Genomic DNA, 23,437 nt, shown 5'->3' with positions numbered 1-23,437 from the left:
AACATGTTGCTGAATTCTTGAATAAAATTTATTAGGAAAATTTTCCCTGTCTGCAGCATCCGTCTGAAAAGCCTGAATTCTAACACAGACATCGCCTCTTTAGCGAGGAAGGTTGTGGAGGAATGTAGACTTATTTCCCCTTCTAGACTTCCTGAGGTGGAACAGTTATTGTTCTACCTGCAGAACCGCAAGAAAACTGCTGGTAAGAGATGAAGAACGGGGTATACAAATATAATAAATAATGTTCTAGATGAGACTCATTGGTTATATTCTGTTTGTGTTTTCGCTTGCTCAGAAAAAAAAGAGAATAAACCGATCAAGCCAAGAGATCTCACTTCTTTTGAAGGGATGGAGGTATGAATTAAATTAAGATGTTGTTGTGTTTTGTGTTATTTTGGCATCTAACTTATGTATTTTAAAACAAGCATCTATATGTTTAAGTATGTGTATATTTAGTGTCTACTTAGCCTTGGCTTACTTTGCTTCTTTGTCCTGTAGCTGGATGAGGAGGCCAACATTAATAGCATAGATGACTATGTAGAGCTCCTTTATGAGGACATCCCCGAGAAGATCAGAGGAGCTACACTCATCCTCCACCTGGCCCGTAACCCAGATAACCTGGAGGAATTGCTGCAGAATGGTACGGAATGGCTCTGTGATTCAGGGCTTCAATAAGTGTGATAGACAATGTGATTTTTACCCCACATCTCACAACTTGTCTAGAAATAATCCACTATTAAATAAAAGCCTCACTTTTTGTTCCAAAAGACATTTACATTAGCTGTGTCTCTTTTCAAGGGCTGTGTGCTCCAAAGGTCACATTTGTCTGTACATCGTTTCAGAAAAGAAAGAAGGACACTCCAATTGCAGCCTTTGAATGCAACCTTTTTTTCATAGGAGTTCAGAGGATGCAAGAGGTGTGTTCTTCATTGGCACTCACAACCCACAATTCTTTGCATCAATGGAAACATAATTTCTCTGAAAAAATTACACAGATTTACCTAAAAATATTATGTTGAAATGCAAGTAATGTGAATTCCTAAAAATTTGAAATATAGGTTATAAAAAGTTTAATTTAGTAAATAATTAAAATAGAGCGTTGTAACGGAGCATTGAAGCCAAGTCTCCGTCATTTCAAAATAAGAGTCCCTGGTGTGTTTCAGGCTTGTTTAGTGTTAAAAGTCCCACTTTATGCACCTTCTTTTTTATTATTATTATTTTTGGAATTTCAGTTGAAAAATAAGCAACATCTGGGGTTTTATTCATTTTGTAGTCTGGGCTCTGTGTCTGTACCGACTAAGAACTTAACATTCTATGAGTCGATTTTAAAAACTATCTGTTGATTAATCAGTTATATGCCTTTTCTACCACCTTAGTTATCGGTATTGGCAAAAACCATCATCGGTCAACCTCTAATAATAATATGTATGAAATAAGTTACTATAAAGTAAATATAAATGTATAGGTGCAAAATCCATTTTCTATTCTCTCTACATCTTTAACAGTCTCCTAAATTTGACCTCATAGATTCCCTTCTCACTCTGCAAATTGAGAGTGATGAGTGCTGTCATAGCAAACAATGATACGTTCTGTTTCCGTTTGTCCTACAAATGCCAGCTCATTTAAACAAAGCTTATTCTAAGTTGAGGACACATCCTACCTAGCAACAGCCTCTGTGATGAGACACAGCCATTATATTAAGAAGCTCTCTTTATATCCTTCATTTTACTTTTCTTTTCCATCCCTTTCACAAGAAAATTGTCTCCAAGCCCCACCCCTTCAACCTCTGCCTTCTCTATTACATAAACAAAGGCGGTCACTTGTCATATCAGCATAAAGGTATTATGCATTTTATTTCTTACAATACATTTCTTCTCACTAAACTTCAAGTATTTATTATTGTGTCACTCATATTAAATAGCAGTAGAACAAGGTATAAAGGAAATCCATGCAGAAATAATATCAAGGCCTAGAAAGTAGAAGAAATTTATTTTATATAGCCTTTCCCAAGCTCGAGGTCACTTTACAGTTTGCAAATTTCATTGATACAATTAGATTAATACAAACACACACACACAAAAAAGTATCAAGACATCAATATCAAGTATCTTTTAAATCTGAGATGGTAAGTTAAAATGTGTTTGAAAAAGATATGTTTTTATTTGAGACTTGAAAGCAGTTAAAGAGGAGATATTGCAAAGTTTAAGAGGGAGTGAGTTCCACAGTTTAGGAGCAACAACACAGAATGACCTACCGCCAACTGTGGCCAGTTAAATATAGGAACTGACAAAAGACAAGTTCAGTTTTCTGAGAGACCGAGGTGGGAGATATGGGTGAAGTAAATCAGACAGATAAGTTGGGGCAAGACCATTTAAAGCCTTAACTGTAAGGAGGAGTACTTTATATTTAATGCGAGATGCAACAGGCAGCCAGTGGAGATCATGCAGAAGTGGTGTAATGTGATCAGAACACTTAGTGAAGGTAAGGACTCTTGCTGCAGCATTTTGAACATATTGTATCCTAGCAATACTTATTTTTAGTTAAGCCAACAAGCAGGGCATTGCAATAATCCAGGCGTGATGTGATCAATGCATGTACTAGAGTTTCAGCATCAGCCAAGGTGAGAGAAGATCGGAGGCGTGCAATATTCCATAGATCCGTAGATTTTTAAAGACAATTGAAATGTGAGAATCAAAAGAAAGAGTTGAGTCAAATAGGACACCAAAATTACGGACAGTGTGGGAGGGCTTGACATGAACCCCATCAATGTCGATGCAGGGGTCCAACCTTTTTTCTTGAGCATTAGTTCCAATTATCAGTATTTCAGTTTTATTTGAATTTAGTTTGAGGAAATTCATGAACATCCATTGTTTAATGTCGCTAATACATGCAATGAGTGAAGCAGAAGGAGAAGGTGAGTTAGAGCTGGTGGTGGGGTAAATTTTAATGTCATCAGCGTAGCAGTGAAAGTTTAGGCCATGTTTGCGGATGATGTGACCAAGTGGGAGTATATAGATAGTAAACAGTAATGGTCCAAGGACTGAACCCTGTGGAACACCTTGTGTGAGAAAAGCAGTGGTAGATTTATACTTCTGTATAGTAATGAAATATTTTCTATCAGTGAGGAAAGAAGTAAGCCAAGTGAGAGCTGAACCAGTGATGCCAATTTCATAGAGATGAGAGATAAGTATATCATGACAGACGGTGTCAAAGGCTGAGCTTAGATCAAAAAGAATTAAAATATTTGTAGATCCAGAATCCACAGACAAGAGGATGTCATTAACTACCCAGAGAAGAGCCATCTCAGTGCTGTTTGATGTGCGGGAACCAGACTGGTAAGGTTCATAAAGATAATTAGAATGTAAATAAGAATGTAGTTGAGTGGCCACTACTCTTTCTAAGATTTTTGATAAGAAGGGCAGATTTGAAATTTAAAGGGTCAAGACAAGGTTTCTTTAGAATTGGAGTGACAGCAGTGTTCAGCTCTACTGGGAGCTTGGCTACAGTTTATCAAATGTGAGATAGTAGATGAGATCTCTGATACACACATTTTAGTAGAGAGGTGGGAGCAGGGTCAAGTTGACAGGATATAGAATTAGACTTCCTAATTAGATCACTAACAGCAAAAGGACTGGTTGGAGTAAAAGTGGACAGAAAGCAATTAGAGTGGGATGGCACTGACCCAGTGTGAAGAGTATGTAAGGTATCAGTTGTGAAGGACAAATAAATGGACTTTAATTTGTGAAAAACTGAAAAAAGCCATTCACAAGCTCATCAGAGCTAGAGACAGCATGTTCAGGAGCCTTAATGAGTTTGCTTACAGTTTTAAAGAGTGCCTTAGGTCTGCATCTAGAGTTATTAATTAAAGAAGATAGATATGATGAGCGTGCAGTAGTTAGAGCAGCCTGAAAGTTAAGCATGTGTTCTGAGTAAGTCAAAGAGTGGCCAGTAAGTCCAGTTTTCCAGTACAATCTTTCAAGGCAATGACCTGCAGTTTTGATAGCCCTGAGCTCAGGAGTGAACCAGGGTGCAGCACAAGTAGAGGGAACCAGCCTGATCTTGACAGGGGCATGTTTCTCAAGTGCTTTAGAAATAGCATCATTATAGATAGAACAGACTGCTGATGGAAAGTGAGATAGTAAAGAGTCTGATAAAGGGGAGGCACATATAGAAACAGAGAAAGATGTGGGGTTAACCGAGCTGATTTTACGGTAAGACAACAATTTCTTCGTACGTGGTCTATTTGTGGGATGACTGAAACTAAAGTCTATGAATTTGTGGTCTGAAAAGACAAAGTGAGAGGTAGAGACTGAGACATTAGATAAGCCAGATGTACAAGTAAGATCCAATGTATGACCCCTAGAGTGAGTTGCAAAATCAATATGTTCATTAGCTTGAGCAGTATTTTCATATATATTGAAGTCACCAAGTACAATAACAGATGAAGGCATGGCACAGATAATAGTAAGTAATTCATTAAGTTCAGAGAAGAAATCAGGATGACACTTTGTAGTGTTACTACAGCCAGTTTTCCAACACTTCTAACTAAATTCAGAAAGGGTTGCACAATTAATCAAACAGAAATTGAGAATATGATTATGGCTGCAGCGATTACCTAATCGTGAAAAGTGTCGATTATAGCATTCCTTTAAGGGCTACTCACGTTACATAAAAATGTTCAATTTGCAACATGTTTTTTGCAGTGCTTGAGCATTGGGACCAATCACAGACATGTCCATTGTGTGCATGAAAACAATGATGAATCACAGGTATTTAAATGAGTCTATAGGCCTATGAGAAACCACAACCAATCCTGGTAAGTGAGTTTAAAGCAGTCTGATCCACAGATGAGTCTTTTATTTTTCACATCTATTTCTAGTTGCACAAGAAAATGACTGGTAAAGAAAAATCACTGTACACTCAAAAAGAAGCATTAGAACCAAAAAGACATCTGTAATTATATTAAATTCACTAGATGTTGTGCCACTTGCTTGCAGTAGGTGTGCTGCGACACAACTAGAAAATATCCTTGTTGATTCAGCAGCCTACATCTCTGTCTTTGCACTTTATCATCCACCACGTTTTACACAAGTACTTTTTCTCTTCTTTTCTATTGCCCTGACACCCATCAGCCCTTACTGCAAAGCATCACAACATTTCCTCCATATTCACTTGCGCTCACATGTTGTATTCACATTAACTATGTTTCCAACCAAGGATTTTTAGCGAAAAAAGTTTTAGCGCATCAAAATTAAGCTGATGGAATTATCACTGAAATTTCACAAGTGTCGACATAATATTTTTCCGTTTAACTCTAGCGCATAAACTGTATGTCGATACATCAAATGTCATGAAAAACTGGTTTGGAAACACTTTTTGTCGAGAAAATTGGCATTATCGCAAAAAATGTAGTGTCACATGACAGAATTTGCCCCAATCGTTAGCCTGTGTTAATCATGACAACAAGGTATAGGATCCTTGAAAGCCAATTTATTGTACGTGATTATGGATTGATCTTAATGGCATAAAGATCCGATCACTGCAAACATGACACTTCCAGGAGTACCAACACAAATATCTCATATCATACACGTCGACAAGTGCACGGAGAACAAATTAATGGCCACTGTTTGTGATTATTGTAATCACGGTAGACATCTGTTTATTTATTAAAGTTGCTTTTTCACACCATTCAAAATAATAGACAGCAGTCATGGAATTAGCCCACAATAAAAAATTAAAATAAAAAAAAACATAGATGTGCACAAAGATGTTTTAAATTTAAATTAAATACACAATACTAGGAGAAAAGCTTCAGTGTGCTTTTTTGGAACACGAACATACAATTCTATTAAATTATTGTTTAGCTTTTGAAAAAATGCTGGCAAAATTCCCTATATTAAATTAAATAAATTACCAAATGAAAAATGCATTAAATTAAAAAAATAAATTACCAAACCAAAAAAAAAAAAAAAAAAAAAAAAAATATATATATATATATATAGACCTATAAATGCCTTTTCTTTATACCAACTTAAATTAGCCATACCCTGTTCTGTAGATGAATAAAGTCGGCTGAATGACATTTTATACACTTCAAGACTATAAACTATCAGAACTATTTGTCCAATGAGTTCACTTTCAGAAAACGAGCTTTTGAACCTTTTAAAACTTTACCTCGGATCGCATTTGCTAAGCTTGTTCAGAAAATGTAAATTGCATTATGATGCCTAAATTAATTTTAGATGATAATCAGGTTCAGTCTGTCGTTAAAAGTTGCTGGGCAAATATGCAGGACATAATGCAGTTGTGATGGCAATGCTTTAGATTAGATGATTGTCCAAAATAGCCTATTGAATATCAGGAATGCATCATATATAAACCCTGATATTACACCGCATCAATTTTTCTTTAATCACTGTGCACACAGCATATAAACATGGATGGATGATCCTTATACTAAGACTGAAAGTTTCCCCCACTACTTGGTGCAGGATTCCAGCTTGAACAGGGCCATGACGATTCATTTTCGGGTCGGAACCAGTGGCAACCTGCGATAGGCGCAACATCAGGACCAATATTACAGTCCTGTCAGAAGGGCAACTGTTCCATTTTGACTGCAGTTCCTCGTCTTCTGATTGCTTTTATTTGTGAAATTAAAATGACAGTAAGCTGGCTAATTTCAATGAATTGTCTCAATACTCTCCCCATTTTACCAAAATTTAACAGGAAAAAATTTAGGGACATCTGGCAGACGAATTAGCGATAAACGCACATTTCTTAATGGAAATGGCTTCAGGGCAGATTTATTTTGCGCTAAACCAAAACTTATGCGACAAAGTGTTTTTTTAGGCATGACGTCATCACGCACACCATTTTTATCGATAAAAGGCCATTTGAATGGAAACAGGCAGAAGACGGCAAATTTTGCAAATTTTTTTTACGCATTTTCACTTTGTCGATAATAAAATAGCGCGAAAAGTGGATGGAAACTAGGCTATTGTGAGTTCTTTTCATGATCACTGAAAGCATGTAGTGTTTTGTCTGCTCTCCCACAGACACAGTTCTGGGTGCGCTAGCCCGAGTCTTGAGGGAAGACTGGAAGCACAGTGTTGATTTGGCGACCACTATAATCTACGTCTTCTTCTGCTTCTCCAGGTACTGTGTAAGAGCCACACTTCTACATGCTCTAGCCAAGACTCACTCTTTAGTTTGATGAGATTTGTGCACGAAGCTGAGATATAACATTGGCAATGAGCCATCAGGAGACTGTGTTTACTTTGATGAGAATGATAATACCACATACTTCTATCATAACATGACATATCACCTGCTGTTAGGACTTGTATGAAAAGAAAGGCTGTAGATAATTGTGAAAAGCTAGAATAGTCTTGAAACTCTGCCCTTCCAATGTTATTCTGCTGAATTTTGCAATAGTTTGGTTTACATTCATCATGCTCTTGGTGAGCAAACATTTTTGACATGGGTTGAGGCTTTATTTTGACATGGTTGTATATGAAACCTTTTTACAGTTCACGCGGTTTTCAGAGAAATACCTTTTTATCTCCAGTTTCTCCCAGTTCCACGGCTTGATCGCTCACTACAAGATCGGAGCGCTATGCATGAGCATAATTGAGCATGAACTGAAGCGAAATGACCTATGGCTGGACGAACTGCAGAAGAAAAAGAAGGCTGATATCCTTTCAGTTTCTGTGGGGGGGGTGGGTAGGCGGTGGTCATAGGTGAAATGGGGATAGAGTATCAAACAAAGGGCAAAGGTAAAGTCAAGGCAGGGGGCATGAGTCTTTAATTAAAAATGTGCCCTTTTAATTGCTGCACTGGATTCATGGTCTTGATAAACAAGTCCTCGTGGTGGTTTAGTGACTCGCCTCAATCCAGGTGGCGGAGAACAATTCTCAGTTGCCTCCGTGTCTGAGACCGTCAATCCGCGCATCTTATCACGTGGCTTGTTGCGTGCGTTACCGTGGAGACATAGCACGTGTGGAGGCTTCACACTATTCTCCGCGGCATCCACGCACAACTCACCACGCGCCTCACCGAGACCGAGAACCACATTATAGCGACCACGAGGAGGTTACCCCATGTGACTCTACCCTCCCTAGCAACCGGGCCAGTTTGGTTGCTTCGGAGACCTGGCTGGAGTCACTCAGCATGCCCTGGATTCGAACTCACCACTCCAGGGGTGGTAGGGTCCTTGACATTTTTGAACGCGACGATGACCCAGATAATCAGAACCTAAAGAAGGAGTACGAGAAAGCCTTGAAGAAGTACAATGGGCTACTGGCCAAACAGGAACAGCTTTTGAGAGGTAGAAGACATTGCACACTATAACCTATTTTTTATTATTTATTATTTTTTATTTTTTTTTTACTCAAAAGGCTCATTTTGTATCTTAAAGATGTGTTTTGTCTAGGGATGCACAATAGAAATTTTGGGTAAATCTGAGCAATGATTATTTTTGTTTTGCCCATTAACCACTTTAATGGCTGATATTATAAATCCATTATGTTTTATATTATATTAAAAACATATTCCCTGTGTCGGAAATCGCGTACTGTCAGATTATGTACTGTATTTGATGAAGGATGCTCTTGTAGGCCGGTAAACTGTACGTTCTTTAAGTATGCATGTGAGTAGTATGAATAGATTCCGAACATACTTCATCCAGGGATGTGGGTATTGATCCATGACCAGAATATATGACGTAATAACAACAACCGTGGAAAAATCTACTCTGGTTTTGTTAAACAAGTACCATTTAAGCACAACGAACAACTTTCTTGATATATACACTCACTGAGCACTTTGTCAGGAACACTAGGGTCCTAATAAAGTGCCTGACATGGTTTTCTGCTGTTGTAGCCCATCCACCTCAAGGTTTGACATGCTGTGCATTCTGAGATGCTATTCTGCTCATTACAATTGTACAGAGTGGTTATCTGAGTTACCGTAGCCTTTCCTTACAGCTCGAACCAGTCTGGCCATTCTCCGTTTACCTCTTTCATCAACAAGGCATTTCCGTCCACAGAAATGCTGCTCACTGGATGTTTTTTTATTTTTGGCACCATTCTGAGTAAACTCTAGAGACTGTTGTGCGTGAAAATCCCAGGAAATCAGAAGTTACAGAAATACTCAAATCAGCCCGTTTGGCACCAACAATCATGCCACGGTCGAAATTACTGAGGTAAAAAAATTTCCCCATTCTGATAGTTGATGTGAACAGTAACTGAAGCTCCTGACCCGTATATGCATGATTTTATGCATTGCGCTGCTGCCACACGATTGGCTGATTAGATAATCGCATGAATAAGTAGATGTACAGGTGTTCCTAATAAAGTGCTCAGTGAGTGTATATCACTTACAGTTGAGAAGAGCTGTTTGACTCACGGTTCAGTTCAAAGATCCAACATTTTGAGCATGACCTCTCATCAGGTCCCCAGGGATTATGGGATCGTAAAGTGTCCAGGCGATTCATCACTTAATAGTATGTCATCCGGGTATATCTCGCTAACTGTTTTTTGAATACTGAGGATTCGGGCATTCTACTCCATTGGCACACTGTTTTTGGCATACTATGTAGTAGAAAAGTATGGATATTCAGATGCATCGATTCTGTTTTTAAACTGAAATCAGGTATCAAAACTTCCAGTAGGGCTCAACCATAAGAGTGACCCATTGGTCCAGGGCCAGTGGGTGAGAGTTTTGGGCCAGTTGATTGTAATGTCACGTCATATTGGTGCAGTGCTCTCACTACACTTATATTCATTGATCATGTGTTTTTATGCCTATGTATGTATGGATGTATTGAACATTGTTGTTTAAACTGGGGAAAAAATAATCTGTGTTATTATCTGCCGATATATAAAAAAATAGTATTGGCCAGTAACAAAATGTCACTTAAATGTATTGTGCGTTACTAGTTTTGTCATGATTCTGAAATGGCCAGATTATGAACATGCTGTATGTATGTCTGTCTATGCCATCAGTGGCTCTGTATCTGCTGCTGAATCTGTCTGAGGACACCCGCACAGAACTGAAGATGAGGAACAAAAATATTGTCCACCTGCTGGTTAAAATGCTGGATAGAGACAGTGAAGAGCTGCTGGTGCTGGTGGTGTCCTTCCTCAAGAAACTCAGTATCTTCTTAGAGAATAAGAATGACATGGTGATTAATCATTTCATATGCAACAACCCTCTTTTTGCCATCACTTTTCCATTTAGCGGATTCTTTTATTCAAAATGGCTTACAGTACACTTATTACAGGAACAGTTAACCTGAAGTAACCATTATTTGCTACGTGCTATTGCTTGTCAGAAGTACCGGTAGATTGTATTAGGGGAAGGGAACATTCTCATTCTAGAGAGCATGTTATTGGGAATAATTTGTAAACACCTGTGAGTTCAAGATGTGTCATCAATATGTTTGGTCTGTTTCTCCAGAAGAGAAAAACTGTACATTTTAAATTCGTATAGTATATATGCAAAAAGTTTATTTAGTCAACTTTAAGGATTCTAGCGCAGTGGTTCTCAACCTTTTTGACTCCAAGGCCCCCATTGTTGGAGAAAATATTCGAAGGCCCCACATGTAGGCTATTAGATATTTCCTTAACTTGTGGTTAACTTGTGATTCCAGAAATGACTAGAACTGTATATTCTTCATAAAAAGCAAGCTGTTGAAGGGAGTTTTTAGAATTTTCAGTAAGTTGAATTATAATAATTATATAAAAATTATAATAATCTATTATATTTTAAATCATTTTAAGAGATATTGAGGCCCCCCTGGAAGTGTGCTGAGGCCCCCTAGTGGGTCCTGACCGCCTGGTTGAGAACCACTGCTCTAGCATATACATAGATGGGCGAATTCACTTAAAGGGATAGTTCACCCAAAAATGTAAATGTTCTCTTCTTTTACTCACCCTCATGCCATCCCAGATGTGTATGACTTTATTTCTTCTGCAGAACACAAATTAAAATTTTTAGAAGATTTTCAGTCAGTAGTTCAGTGGTTAAATCTATAACTTCAGAAGTGATATGAGAGGTGTGGGTAAGAAAAATATAAGTCTATTTTTGCTAGAAATTCTTCTCCCTGCCCAGTAGGGGGCATATGCATGAAGAATGTGAATCACCAATAACACAATGTGAAAGTTAAAGTGGAGATTGACTGAGCAGGGAGGAGAATTTATAGTAAAAAATGTACTAAAATATTGACCTGTTTCTCACCCACACCTATCAAATCATTTCTGAACACACTGATTTAACCACTGGAGTTGTATGGATTACTTTTATGCTGACTTATAGGATTTTTAGAGCTTCAAGATTTTGGCACCCATTCACTTGCATTGTAGGGACCAAAAGAGCTGAAACATTGTTCTAGAAATCTTCATTTGTTTTCTGCTGAAGAAAGAAAGTCATACACTTCTGGCATGGCATGAGGGCGAGTAAATAAAGAGAGAATTTTAATTTTTGGGTGAACTATCCCTTTAACAGTTGCGCCACGTTTGCGAGTGGTATTTCAGCGCAAAAACCTGTGTCCTGTTCACTACCCACCTGCAACCTAGTTTAAGCAGGCACAATCAGCGCTGAAATTGCGTTGCTTCTTGAGAATTTAAATTAAGTCATTCTCATTCCTTTCTGCGCAAACACGCCTCCTTTCTATGTAAATGAGGCTTATTTTACGATTCGATTCTTTCACAAAAATTGCCTGCTGCAATTTACATTGCGCTATTACTGCCGGATTAATTTTATTTAAAAGATGTTTGTGAAAATTTTTCATCGATCATATCAGCAGTAATTAATCAAATAATGATCAAATGATGGAGAAGAGCACTATAACCTGGCTTATATCCAGCGGCACAGTGTCGTCAAGTGCACTTTCAGCCTGTTAAAAAGAGGATTCAGGGCTCTGGATCACAGTAGTCAGTGAATCTGTTCAGTCCTGCTAAAGTGTGTCATAACAGTGGTCTGCTGCATAACGCACTGAATCGGCCTGCAAGATCTGAATTGCACGTACAAATTACATTCAGCAGCATGTTTGTGGCCGTGTTTGCATCGTTGCCTGATCGGCATAATTTGTTTAGTGTAACAGAGAGCGCGTGCAAATACTCTATGCTTTTTCCAGGCGCAATTCATTATAAGTGAATTCCCCCCACAGTGCCTAAGCTAACAGACATGGACTTAAAGCCACAAAACTCTTCATTATGATTTCATGGGGTCTTTAAATGCTTTGTTTGAGGCCAAAATTTAATTCAGCCAAAAATGAAAGTTTTGTACACCCCCCTCATATTGTTACAAACCCGTATAAATGATGACCGATCTTTCATTTTTGGGTGAACTATCCCTTTAAAACTCGAGGCTGGCAGCTGAAAGGTTGCAGGTTCAAACCCCACAAGACTACACCAGCCTCATTATTACTCTCTTATTATTACTCTCTCTATTCCTAAATCATCCACACCTGCTCTCATAACTCAGTGCACACAGGGTTGTTGCTTATATAATGTTCCGTACTACTCAGTTTAGCTGCGCAGTGTAGTCGACCACTTATCCCACACTTCCTCCATCTGTGTTCAATCACACACTTACCCCTAGAAGAGAGGTTATCGCTGCCATCATATATTTGGGTTCATTAATCTCAGGCTAATTTCTAAATTAAACACATTTTATTGGCCGAACCCTGTCAAGGGACTATTTGTTACTACTAGAGCAAAGATAGTAAGCATTTAGTTACGACTTTGATTCATGCTATACAATAACAAACACTCCCATGTTATTAAATTAACAGTTTTGATTCATTGGAGATGACTTTATCGCATGTTTTTTGGCGCTAACACTGAGTGTGAATATAAGGTTGTGGATGTAGGCAGTTATTAACATTGAAAGCTTGATTTGAAAACTGGTTACAGGCTGTGAACAGTGGCCTTAGTGGGGATCAGATTTCTGCCGGGCTGTCTGTCTGTGGTGGAGTTTGACCACAGCTGGAACAGGCAGATGTGTTAACAAGCAAAGCCACAGGCATATTACTAACATAACTAACTGGCTGACCTTAGAACAGTCTCTTAGAGACCTTTTAGGATCAATTACAACAATGTAAACAATTTGGCAATTTGTATTATATTTATTTCTACATTCTTAGTTGTTATAAGTCAATCTTTTTTGCTCCATCACAATCATTCTCTCTCTCTCGCTCGCTCTCTCTCAAAGGCTGAGATAGATACAGTGGAGAAGCTGGCTAAACTGGTGCCCTGTGAACATGAAGATCTCCTGAATGTCACTCTGCGTCTCCTTCTTAATCTTTCCTTTGACACTGGTCTCCGCAGTAAGATGGTGCAGATGGGCCTTCTGCCCAAACTTACCTTGCTGCTAGGTAAGACTCCTACAGGCATTTTAGTTGTACACCTTAACAAATGCCAAGGAAATGCCTTTGTGTCACATTTATGTACAATCCCTATTCCAAAAAAGTTGGGACAGTATGAAAAATGCTAATTAAAACCAAAAGTGGTTTCTAAATTATATTCACCCTTTGCTAAATTGAAAACACTACAACTACACATTATATGATGTTTTACCTTGTGAATTTCATTGTTTTGTTTTTTAATGTACAGTAATTTCAAATCAGATGATTGCAACACGCTCCAAAAAAGACAGGGGCAATTTAAGACTAATAACAATTTGACGAGTTAAAAGAACAAAGCAATGTAAAACAGGAGATGTTAAACAGGTGAGGCAATCATGTCATTGTATATAAGGAGCCTCCAAAAACAGCCTAGTCCTTCAAGAGCAAGGATCATTTGAGACTTGTCAATTTGCCAACTGATGCTTCCGCAAATAATCCAGCACTTTGAGAACAATGTTCCCCAAATACAAATTGGAAGGATTTTGGGCATTTCATCCTCTACAGTGCACAATATAGTTAAAAGATTCAAGGAATATGGTCAAATCTCGGTGCGTAAAGGGCAAGACGAAAACCACTTCTGAATGCGCGTGATCTCTGATCCCTCAGACGTTACTATCTTAAAAAACATCAATCATCTGTAATGGATATCATGAACATGGGCTTGGGATTACATTAGTCAACACCACTCGCCGCTGCACCCACAGATGCAAGTTAAGACTTTACTATGCGAAGCAGAAGCCCTACATCAACACTGTCCAGAAGCGCTACCGACTTCTCTGGGCTCGTTCTCATCTTAGATGGAAAGTAGAACAGTGGAACCGTGTTTTTTGGACCGATGAGTCCACATTTCAAAAAGTTTTTGAAAAACACAGCTGTCGTGTTTCTCAGGCCAAAGAGGAAATGGACCATCCAAGCTGTTATCAGCTTCAGGTCCAAAAACCAGTGTCTGTATGGGCCAGGGGTGTGTCAGTGCCCATGGCATGGGTAACTCGCACATCTGTGAGGGCACCATTAATGCAGACAGATATGTAAAAATTTTGTAGCAGCATATACTGCCATCCAGCATCGTCTTTTCCAGGGATGTCCCAGCAGTTTCAGCAGGACAACTTCAAACCAAATACTGGCCAAATAAGCAGAGAGTGCAGCTACTAGATTGGCCTGCCTGCAGTCCTGACCATCTCCAATTGAGAATGTGTTGCATTATGAAGCGCACAATATGGCAACAAAGACCCCGTACAATTGTGCAGCTGAAAACCTGCATAATGGATGAATGGGGGAAAATTCCACTTTTTAAACTTAAACTTGTGCCTTCAGTGCCTAAATGCTTAATAAGTGTTATTAGAAGATATGGTGATGTTTCATAGTGGTAAACACTCAACTATCCCAACTTTTTTGGAGTGTGTTGCAATCATCTGATTTGAAATTACTGTACATAAAAAAAAACAAAAAACAAAAACAATGAAATTCACAAGGTAAAACATCATATTATGTTTAATTGTAGTGCTTTCAATATAGCAAAGGGTGACTATAATTTACAAATCACTCATTTTTGTTTTTATTGTCATTTTGCATACTGTCCCAACTTTTTGGGAATTGGGGTTATATATAGAAATAGTAGAAAGTGCACACAAAATGGTGAAGGGTAAGCAGCGCATGACCACCACCACATGAGCACCACAATGCAATTTTCAGATATTGAATCCTGAGTATAAAAGCTTTAAAGGGATATATCGGTTGGAATTTGGGTATGTTGGACTTTCATGGTGGAGACAAAAAGGTAGTTCTACCCCAAACTCACATAATTGATTGAGCCAATGTTGATAGTGCCTCTATGTCATCTTATGGTTTTGATGCCAAATCCATCAGACCGATTAATTGCCCGTTTGACAAACAGAAAGTCATGTTACATCCATCAAGACAGCAGTGGAAGTCACGATAAAGCTACCAGTTGTTTATGTAGAGCTGATTTCCAGCATGTTGTCTTTGAGGATGCAGGCTTTTCTCAGAGTGACTTATGTACAAGTTACAGTCTAGCTCTGTCCTGCCTTTCAAAGACCACTTCCTGTGATGAAACACAGTACACGATTGGTGCATGGTCTACATATACAGGCGGGGTTGGCTTTGGCACCAATGATGTGTCTTTTAAAAAGGCCTCACAGGAGTATTGTGTGTCCCATGCAATTTGTGTAATATATTTGTTAAAAAAACACCTTCACCTCTAAAGTAAATGTTGTTCTTCCAGCACGAGGGAAGTCCACATTTAGCGGCTTGTGGAGATTTTCGCCAGACACATACAGCTGCTTATTCTTTTCCAACACTTTGGAATGGCTGCCAAGAGCTAATGGTCCCTTGATAGTGTGGATGATATGTTTTTGTAGGAATTTTAGAAAAAGGTGTGTGTAACCTCTGCTTTTATCTGGTTTGCTTTGTTAGAATGTGATGTCCAGTCCCATCAAAGTATGAGATGCCTTGTGAATCTTGAGAGTGGAATGAGTGGAGTTTATCTGCTTTGAACCTCTCTGATTATTGTCCTTCAAATAGCAGAAGGCCCACTGAGGGTCATGACCTTGCTGATAAGATGAAAGTGAGGCTTGGCATCCTCTTAGCCCTCCTCCTTTAGTTATTTCAGAGACAGAACCCAGAATTCACAGATCGACAACCTTTTACTTCACGAGGAATCAACATGCAAATACAGATAACAAGTCACCATTTGACCTTTCACATGGCACAGCGCTGCTGAAATTTAAGTTACTGCCTCCAAAAAGTATTCTGACACTTAAAGGGAGAGTTCACCCAAAAATGAAAATTCTCTCATTATTTACTCTCCCTCTTGCCATCCCAGATGTGTGACTTTCTCCTGCAGAACACAAATTAAGATTTTTAGAAGAATATCTTAGCTCTGTTGGTTCCTTTCCAGCCATAGCCCGTGCATTTTAAATCTAGGCCTTCAGTGCAGTTCATGCCATTAAGAAAACACAGTTTCACAATGAATAAGACACTGTATGCCGTCATACATTACGTGGCAGTCAACTAATAATACCAATTGACATTTTAAAAACACGTCCATGCACGAAAGCCAGAACCAAGGAGTCTAATACCAAGAAAAAGCTCTCTAATAATATTTGCGATTTCAGTTTTGCTTGTAATAAATTGTGTTTCGTCAGGGTACATGGTTACTTTTCAAAACTTGATCCGACACTGAATGCTCAAGCAGCCTAATTTACACTTAGAAAACTCCTGATGTTGCTATAACAATGCAAAAAGCAATTACCAATTTGCTTCAAGAGTAAATCAGTTCTCCTTTCCTGTTTAATTAATCAATCACACGATCATGCAGAACATCTCAGGTTTTTAAATCCGTAAGGATCTCTTTCTCAATGGTGATGCGGCAATGACAACTGACTCATCAGCTTGATCACGCGCTCTTCACTTTCAAATTCACTTTTTGTAATCACTTTAAAGCATGATTGTGTCACTCAAGGCCAGCTAGAAGGCCTGGACTGGGACATTTCCTAAAGACCACACCCACCAAGAACAAATAAATCAGTCTGATTGGCTGATGAATCTGACAATCTGACTTCAGATGCCTATTCACTACAGTGTTGAGGGATTCTGCAAAAATTCTGAAGGCCTGACGGGGTGGAGCTCAGACTCACGCACTGCTTCGGCTAAGGAGCATGGCTTCGGACATGCGATTTGTGAAAGAGTTGTCACACTTTGCTTGTAAGCATCGAGGAATAAATTCTGATTGGATAAACTTTTTGTTTTTTGCTATTCGTTTGTAGATGAATTAGGAGTGGAAAGCGATTGAAAATACATCAAAAAGGTCAATGAGAATGAAAGCGGTATGATAGGTGTGTGGGTAAGAAACAGATCAAACTTTGAGTCTTTTTTTGCAATAAATCTTTACTTTCACTTTCTGATGTGAAAGTGGAGATTTATAGTAAAAAAGGACTAAAATATTGATCTGTTTCTCACCAACACTTATCATATCGCTTTTAAGATATGGATTTAACCACTGGTGTTTTATGGATTACTTTTCTGCTGCTTTTATTTGCTTTTTGCAACTTCCTATTTCTGACAACCATTCACTTGCATTATATGGACCTACAGAGCTGATATATTCTTCTAAAAATCTTAATTTGTGTTCAGCAGAAGAAAGAAATTCATACACATTGACTGTGATGGCATAAGGGTGAGTAAATGATGAGAGAATTTTCATTTTTGGTTGAAGTATCCCTTTAAACCACAATAAAAAATGTAAGGGTATCTTCCATTATACAGCAAAATACCCAAACCAAGTGGCATTTTTAAAACAAAGATGGTACAAGAAAATATAAGTTAGGTCTCAATAGTATTAGGACTTTTTCTGATTATGTAATGTAGTCGAACATTCTATAGTTAATGTGATGAACTACACTACACCTGTGATTTCTCTGCTAGGGTACTTGTGTGAACTTGAGGGGAACTGAAATCATACATCCACTAAAAATCATCTTGGGACCAGAAATAAATTATTATTAAATTATTAGCATTATTTGTTGGCAGATGCCACTTGGGTTGATATTTTTATCTCTAATGCAATGAAATTCATACATTTTTTATTCGTCACTCTGGATTGAATTTATCATGAATCACCTACAAATTCCCTTTTTTATCAGCTTTATTTACAATTAGTGCTTGCTCATTGCCTTGATCAAACTCTGAAGGACATGGGCGATTAGGCTCATAGCGGTCGCCTGAAAGGCTGGCTGCCGTGGCTTTTATGGCGGTTGGGTGGTTTAAATCTTACTGGGGTGTAATTGAAGTTTAGCTATCCTGCTCTCCCACTAAACACACCCTGAACAGGATAATTAATTTTTAATGGGGTTTTTCTCTCCCAGATTTCAGGGCTGTTTTGAACATTTTAACAGGCCCTTCTCTTCCATCCTCATAAAGGATCCCCCGTTCTCTTCTCCCTACACGCAGGCCGAGGCGTTAACTTGGTGTGTGTGTTGACCTCCAAATGTGTGTTTGTATGCTCGTGTGTGTCTTTCACTAATGAGAAGCACATGTTTGGGCCAATCGTGGCGCTAGCATTGCAGAGCAGCTTTGCTTGAAGTTATTAATGGGAGTAAAATTTATGCTTCCTCCTTTTCCCCCCCAATTTAATGGAGAAGCCCTTCTCTTTTCAGGGTCTCTGGGAGCACATCTGGCTCTAATAGGCTGAGATAACCTTGCCTAAAGCGTCCGTGGCCAGCTAGGACCTGTCCCCACCCCCCATTTCCCTCTCTGGGTCTCTGTGTCTGTCTGTCTGATTAAGTCGGATATTCAGGTTTTCACCAGGTCCAGACCTCGGTCTGCTTAGTGAAAGGAAAAGTGTGCTTTCTCATGGACAGAAGTACTCTAGTGTTGCACAAGTTAGAAATATAGATCAGATGCATACTGAATAACTTACTAATACTGGCATATGTTCATGCTGTAAAGCCAGAGGAGGACTGGCTCCTTTCATGAGAGATGTGAAACTAGCACAATAATGTTGAAATTGATTGGCTGGGACAGCTAGCAATTATACAGTTTAGTGATCATTGTACAAAAATATTTGACAGCAGAATGTCACGACTGAACAATCAGAACTCAAATATTCCGGAGAGTCAACATTATCAGCATGATTATCATCCTGTCTTTGTATATAGCCCATAGTTTCCTAATACAGAAGGTGTTTGAATGTATTGCTGGATAACTTGAATAGTCAGAGTGTGTGTCTGTCCATTCATGGCTTGTGTGTTTGTGTTTCAGGAGACGAAGCGCAGAGACAAATTGCCATGTGCATTCTGTACCACATCAGCATGGACGACCGTTTCAAGTCCATGTTTGCCTACACAGACTGCATTCCACAGGTAAGAGATCAGCTTGCATTAGCATGAGATTATTGCTAGGGACAGGAGAGCTCTATAATTTGTCTTTCAAAAAACTCACTTCCCTTTCCCCTATCCTCTGTTTCTGATCATTGGTAATGATGCTCTGACATCACTAAATCATGTAATAATTAACATGAATGAGTAGAAAATGAGTGTAAATATTAAATATAGAAGTTTTGGTATCCAAAGATGGTGAAGAAAATGTGATGCGTTACAACTTTTGCCTTTTGTACAACAAACGCTGAAGCAATTTTTGACTCCTTTTTTGTTTGTTTTTATGAGCCACATCAAGTACAGCAAAAGTTTGCTGCCCAGAATTAGTGTTATCATGTAAGTGAACTTATAATGTTCTATTTGTTTATAGCGCATGAATAGTAGATCAATTTATATCTGTTTTGCTGAGATGCATTTATGTAGCCAATTATAAATGGATTGGGGTATGCACAATTCGAGTTGTCCAAGGGTGTAGATTTGGTTTCAATATTGGTGGGGTTGCAAGGTGAAGCATTTACATGTTTCCATTGACCATGGTATAAATATTGGGGGTGGGGGGGTTGTATTTGCTTGTTTTGATTGGTGGGGGGGTACTTCCCCCCTTGCCCCTGGATTTCACCAATTTGACTGATCAATACGCATGAAGTGTAAATAGGCCCTACAATTTTTGTTGGTATAACATTAACTAAATTGAATTGATTGACATGACAAAAGATTGACAGATATTTAAAGGGCATTTATATGAAAAAAAAAAGACTAAAACAGAAAAATTTCCAATGATTGAAAGTTACTGTACATTGGAGAGATGACAGGAAATTATGGGGAGAAGAATAGAACTTGCATTGCCCGTATGCGCACCATGGCTCAATGTGTTGGGACCAGGTTAAAGGCAGAGCATTAAGAGAAACAACAGACATCATAATTTTAAGAGAAGAGGAAATTGATGGGCACTGCATGGTCAGAATTGGGGGACTAGAAAGATGAAAACATGATGACTGCAGGCTGGGGGTTGCCTGGCTTTGGTGGGGCGACTGGATGGTTGCATGCGAGAGCAGGGCAGGTGCCAGCAAGTCTAGCCACTGTGATTTAGGCTTCGGGGCGGCTGCTATGTGATACTCAGTAGGGGACTGTATGTTTTGCATACTCACCGCTGCCTCGTCACCAGCTGAGTTCTCTCTCCTGGCCTCCTGCTTATCGTTAACGTCAGGGGGCGATGTTAACAACCCTTGATCACTTCAACACAGGCCTGGACTTCTGCCTAGTATATGTCCCCCAAAGTCTCCCTTCCTGGACCCCTGGTACCACCCCCTCTCTGACCTCAGGTAGCAGAGTCCAATCCTCTGTTCCGCCCAGGGTGTGGTGACATTAGCTGAGCTAATGAGAAGTGACATGTAAGGTTAGCGTCTAAAGTTAGAATCCATTGAAGAAAATCAGGAACCCTTGGACCTCTGGGAAACGTACAAATTGCACGCAGGAGTTTGGAAAGAATGGTCTAAGTGTGACAGGTTTTTTTGTTAGAGAAAGGTGGGTTTGGTTGAAGGTCAGGACTTTTTTTTCAATGCACAAAAGTATCAATAAAGATTAGTTCACTAATTATAAATGAACTATTTTACACGCTATTCATGTGACGTATCTTTGTGCTAATGTTTATAACGACTAACAATTCATGTCTAACAACTCTATTGGAATCCAATTTAATTGTGTTTCCTATGTGCTTTGAAGAGTGATTGAGTGGAGTGTAACGTAAGTAGAGTTGAAATGCTCTTAAAGGGATAGTTCACCTAAAAATGCAAATGCAAGTGAATGAGTACCAAAATTTTGAAGGTCCAATATGCATATAAAGGCAGCATAAAAGTAATCCATAAGACTCCAGTGGCTTAATCCATATCTTCACAAGCAATATGATAGGTGTGGGTGAGAAACAGATCAATATTTAAGTCATTTTTACGATCAATCCCCACTTTCACATACTTGTACTTTTGTTTTTGGCAATTTGCATTCTTCGTGCATATCGCCACCTACTGTGCAGGGAGGAAAATTTATAGTAAAAAAGGACTTAATATTGATCTGTTTCTCAACCAAACCTTTGTGTTCAGCAGAAGAAAGTCATACACATCTGGGATGGCATTAGGGTGATTAAATGATGAGAGAATTTTCATTTTTGGATGAACTGTCCCTTTAATAGCTGGATCAGAGCTTATTCACAGTATGTACTGGTACAACCACACTGCATTCTAACCCCACTAATCAGCTCCCTATTTAGTGTTTTGATAATTTTTCTGTTATTTTATGGTGCGTTGGTTGATTGACAGGTAATGAAGATGTTGTTTGATTGTGTTGAGGAGAGGATTGACACTGAACTCATTTCCTTCTGCATCAACCTGGCTGCCAACAAGAGAAATGCCCAGATCATGTGTGAAGGTAAGAATAAACACATGTACAAACACACACAAAAAACACTGTAAAGACCAGGCTCAATTCTAGATTTTGTTTGTCTTTGCAAGGTAATTGTCTGAAGATGCTGATGAAGAGAGCACTGAAGCTAAAGGATCCTCTAATGATGAAGATGATAAGAAATATATCTCAACATGATGGACCATCTAAAAACCTGTTCATTGTGAGAGTTAAAAACAACAAGAATACTCTCTCTCACACACACCAATAATGAAGTTTATTTGTCTAATAAACTAATAAGCATGTGATTAGCATTTCATACTTGTAACAGTGTTCGAATGGTGTGTTTGAGGACTATGTTGGAGACCTGGCGGATCAGATCGGACTGAAGGAAGAGGAGGAGTTTGTGATTGAGTGCTTGGGCACTCTCTCCAATCTTACTATTCCTGATCTGGACTGGGAACTGGTGCTGAAGGAGTATAACCTGGTGCCTTACCTCAAAGACCACCTCAAACCAGGTCCATACCTCAATTAACATTACACACTATCTACATCACCTGAAATCCCTCAATGTTCAGTACAACAGAATTTTATTTTCAAGGTTTTTGGATGTGTATATGTTCCTAATCTCCTTGTAGGCTCTGCAGAGGATGACCTCATCTTGGAGGTGGTGATCATGATTGGTACTGTCTCCATGGATGACTCCTGTGCCGTAATGTTGGCCAAATCAGGCATCATTCCTGCTCTTATAGAACTACTGAATGGTAGGAAATTATCAATTGCTCGAAGTGCTTTAAAATGCTGTGTTTCAAAGCCCTTTTTAGTGGCAGCTCTATATATTGGCCAGGGACAACATTTGAGATTTTGAAATTATTGCCAGCAAATGATAACCACGCCTGCTTGACCGATGAACAGAAATCTGAACTGCATAATTTCTGTTCTCAAATGGGGTTTTTTGAGTACATTTTGTGTAAAATAAAGATTAATTTAATTGTAGCAATTTTGTGTGCATCTCATTTGTTGCATTTTTTGGCATTATATTAGTCATCAGTAATCCTACTCTCTAGATATTGACATCAGCCATTGAAAAACCCATGTTTGTTTGTTTTGAACATTTCTGAGTGGAAAAAGAAAACTATCATTAAAGGGATAGTTCACCCAAAAATGAAATTATCTCATTTACTCACCTTCATGCCATCCCAGATGTGTATGACTTTTTCTTCTGCTGAACATAAAGTAAGATTTTTTTTAGAAGAATATCTTAGCTCTGTAAGTCCGTACAATGCAAGTGAATGATGACCAAAACTTTGAAGCTCCACAAAGCATATAAAGGCAGCTCAAAAGTAATCCATATGACTCCAGTGGTTCAATCCATGCATGCTGAAGCAATTTAAATGATTTTAAATGAGAACAGACCAAAATGTAACTCCTTTTTCACTGTACATCTTGCCATTGCAATCTCTAGGCACAATCATGATTTCAAGCTTGATTACACTTCCTAGTGCTTGACGCATGCGCAGAGCGTATCAAGCTTGAAATCATGATCGCCTTGGAGACTGCCGATGTCAAGATTTATAGTGAAAAAGGAGTTATATTCTGGAGGTTTCCACGTGACGCCATGCGAGAAGCAGACGTGTGATTGCGAGCTCTGCGCACTTTGTTAGTTTTTTAATAATTTTTATGTTATAATCTGGTGAGATTTGATACACCCAGTTACATACTTGCTCTTTGAGGTAAA

At 38.7% G+C, this 23,437-nt stretch overlaps 1 protein-coding gene across 7 annotated transcripts in view; it reads left to right on the top strand.

Moving 5' to 3' along the window:
- The window catches only part of LOC127410067 (kinesin-associated protein 3-like), a 42,019-nt gene that overhangs the window by 780 nt on the left and 17,802 nt on the right, over nucleotides 1-23,437 (top strand). For 3 of the 7 annotated variants that reach the window (XR_007892074.1, XM_051645100.1, XM_051645096.1), the window contains exons 3-15: nucleotides 57-202; nucleotides 296-354; nucleotides 499-640; nucleotides 7,059-7,158; nucleotides 7,571-7,695; nucleotides 8,231-8,329; nucleotides 10,008-10,186; nucleotides 13,219-13,381; nucleotides 19,190-19,290; nucleotides 21,618-21,726; nucleotides 21,810-21,922; nucleotides 22,031-22,217; nucleotides 22,338-22,463. Coding sequence is in view for 6 of the 7 variants with exons in the window: in XM_051645100.1 (XP_051501060.1) it covers nucleotides 57-202; nucleotides 296-354; nucleotides 499-640; nucleotides 7,059-7,158; nucleotides 7,571-7,695; nucleotides 8,231-8,329; nucleotides 10,008-10,186; nucleotides 13,219-13,381; nucleotides 19,190-19,290; nucleotides 21,618-21,726; nucleotides 21,810-21,922; nucleotides 22,031-22,217; nucleotides 22,338-22,463 (1,649 nt within the window). In the remaining variant the exon portion in view is untranslated. Of the gene's footprint in view, nucleotides 1-56; nucleotides 203-295; nucleotides 355-498; nucleotides 641-1,754; nucleotides 1,840-7,058; nucleotides 7,159-7,570; nucleotides 7,696-8,230; nucleotides 8,330-10,007; nucleotides 10,187-13,218; nucleotides 13,382-19,189; nucleotides 19,291-21,617; nucleotides 21,727-21,809; nucleotides 21,923-22,030; nucleotides 22,218-22,337; nucleotides 22,464-23,437 lie in introns of those variants that run through there. The other 4 variants (XM_051645101.1, XM_051645099.1, XM_051645098.1 and 1 more) reach the window with 4 other exon arrangements.

Source organism: Myxocyprinus asiaticus, chromosome 19, assembly GCF_019703515.2.
Source record: "Myxocyprinus asiaticus isolate MX2 ecotype Aquarium Trade chromosome 19, UBuf_Myxa_2, whole genome shotgun sequence".
In the NCBI taxonomy this organism is placed as follows: Eukaryota; Metazoa; Chordata; class Actinopteri; order Cypriniformes; family Catostomidae; genus Myxocyprinus; species Myxocyprinus asiaticus.
Note: the sequence above shows the minus strand (reverse complement) of the source record. Positions and strands in the feature narration are given on the sequence as shown.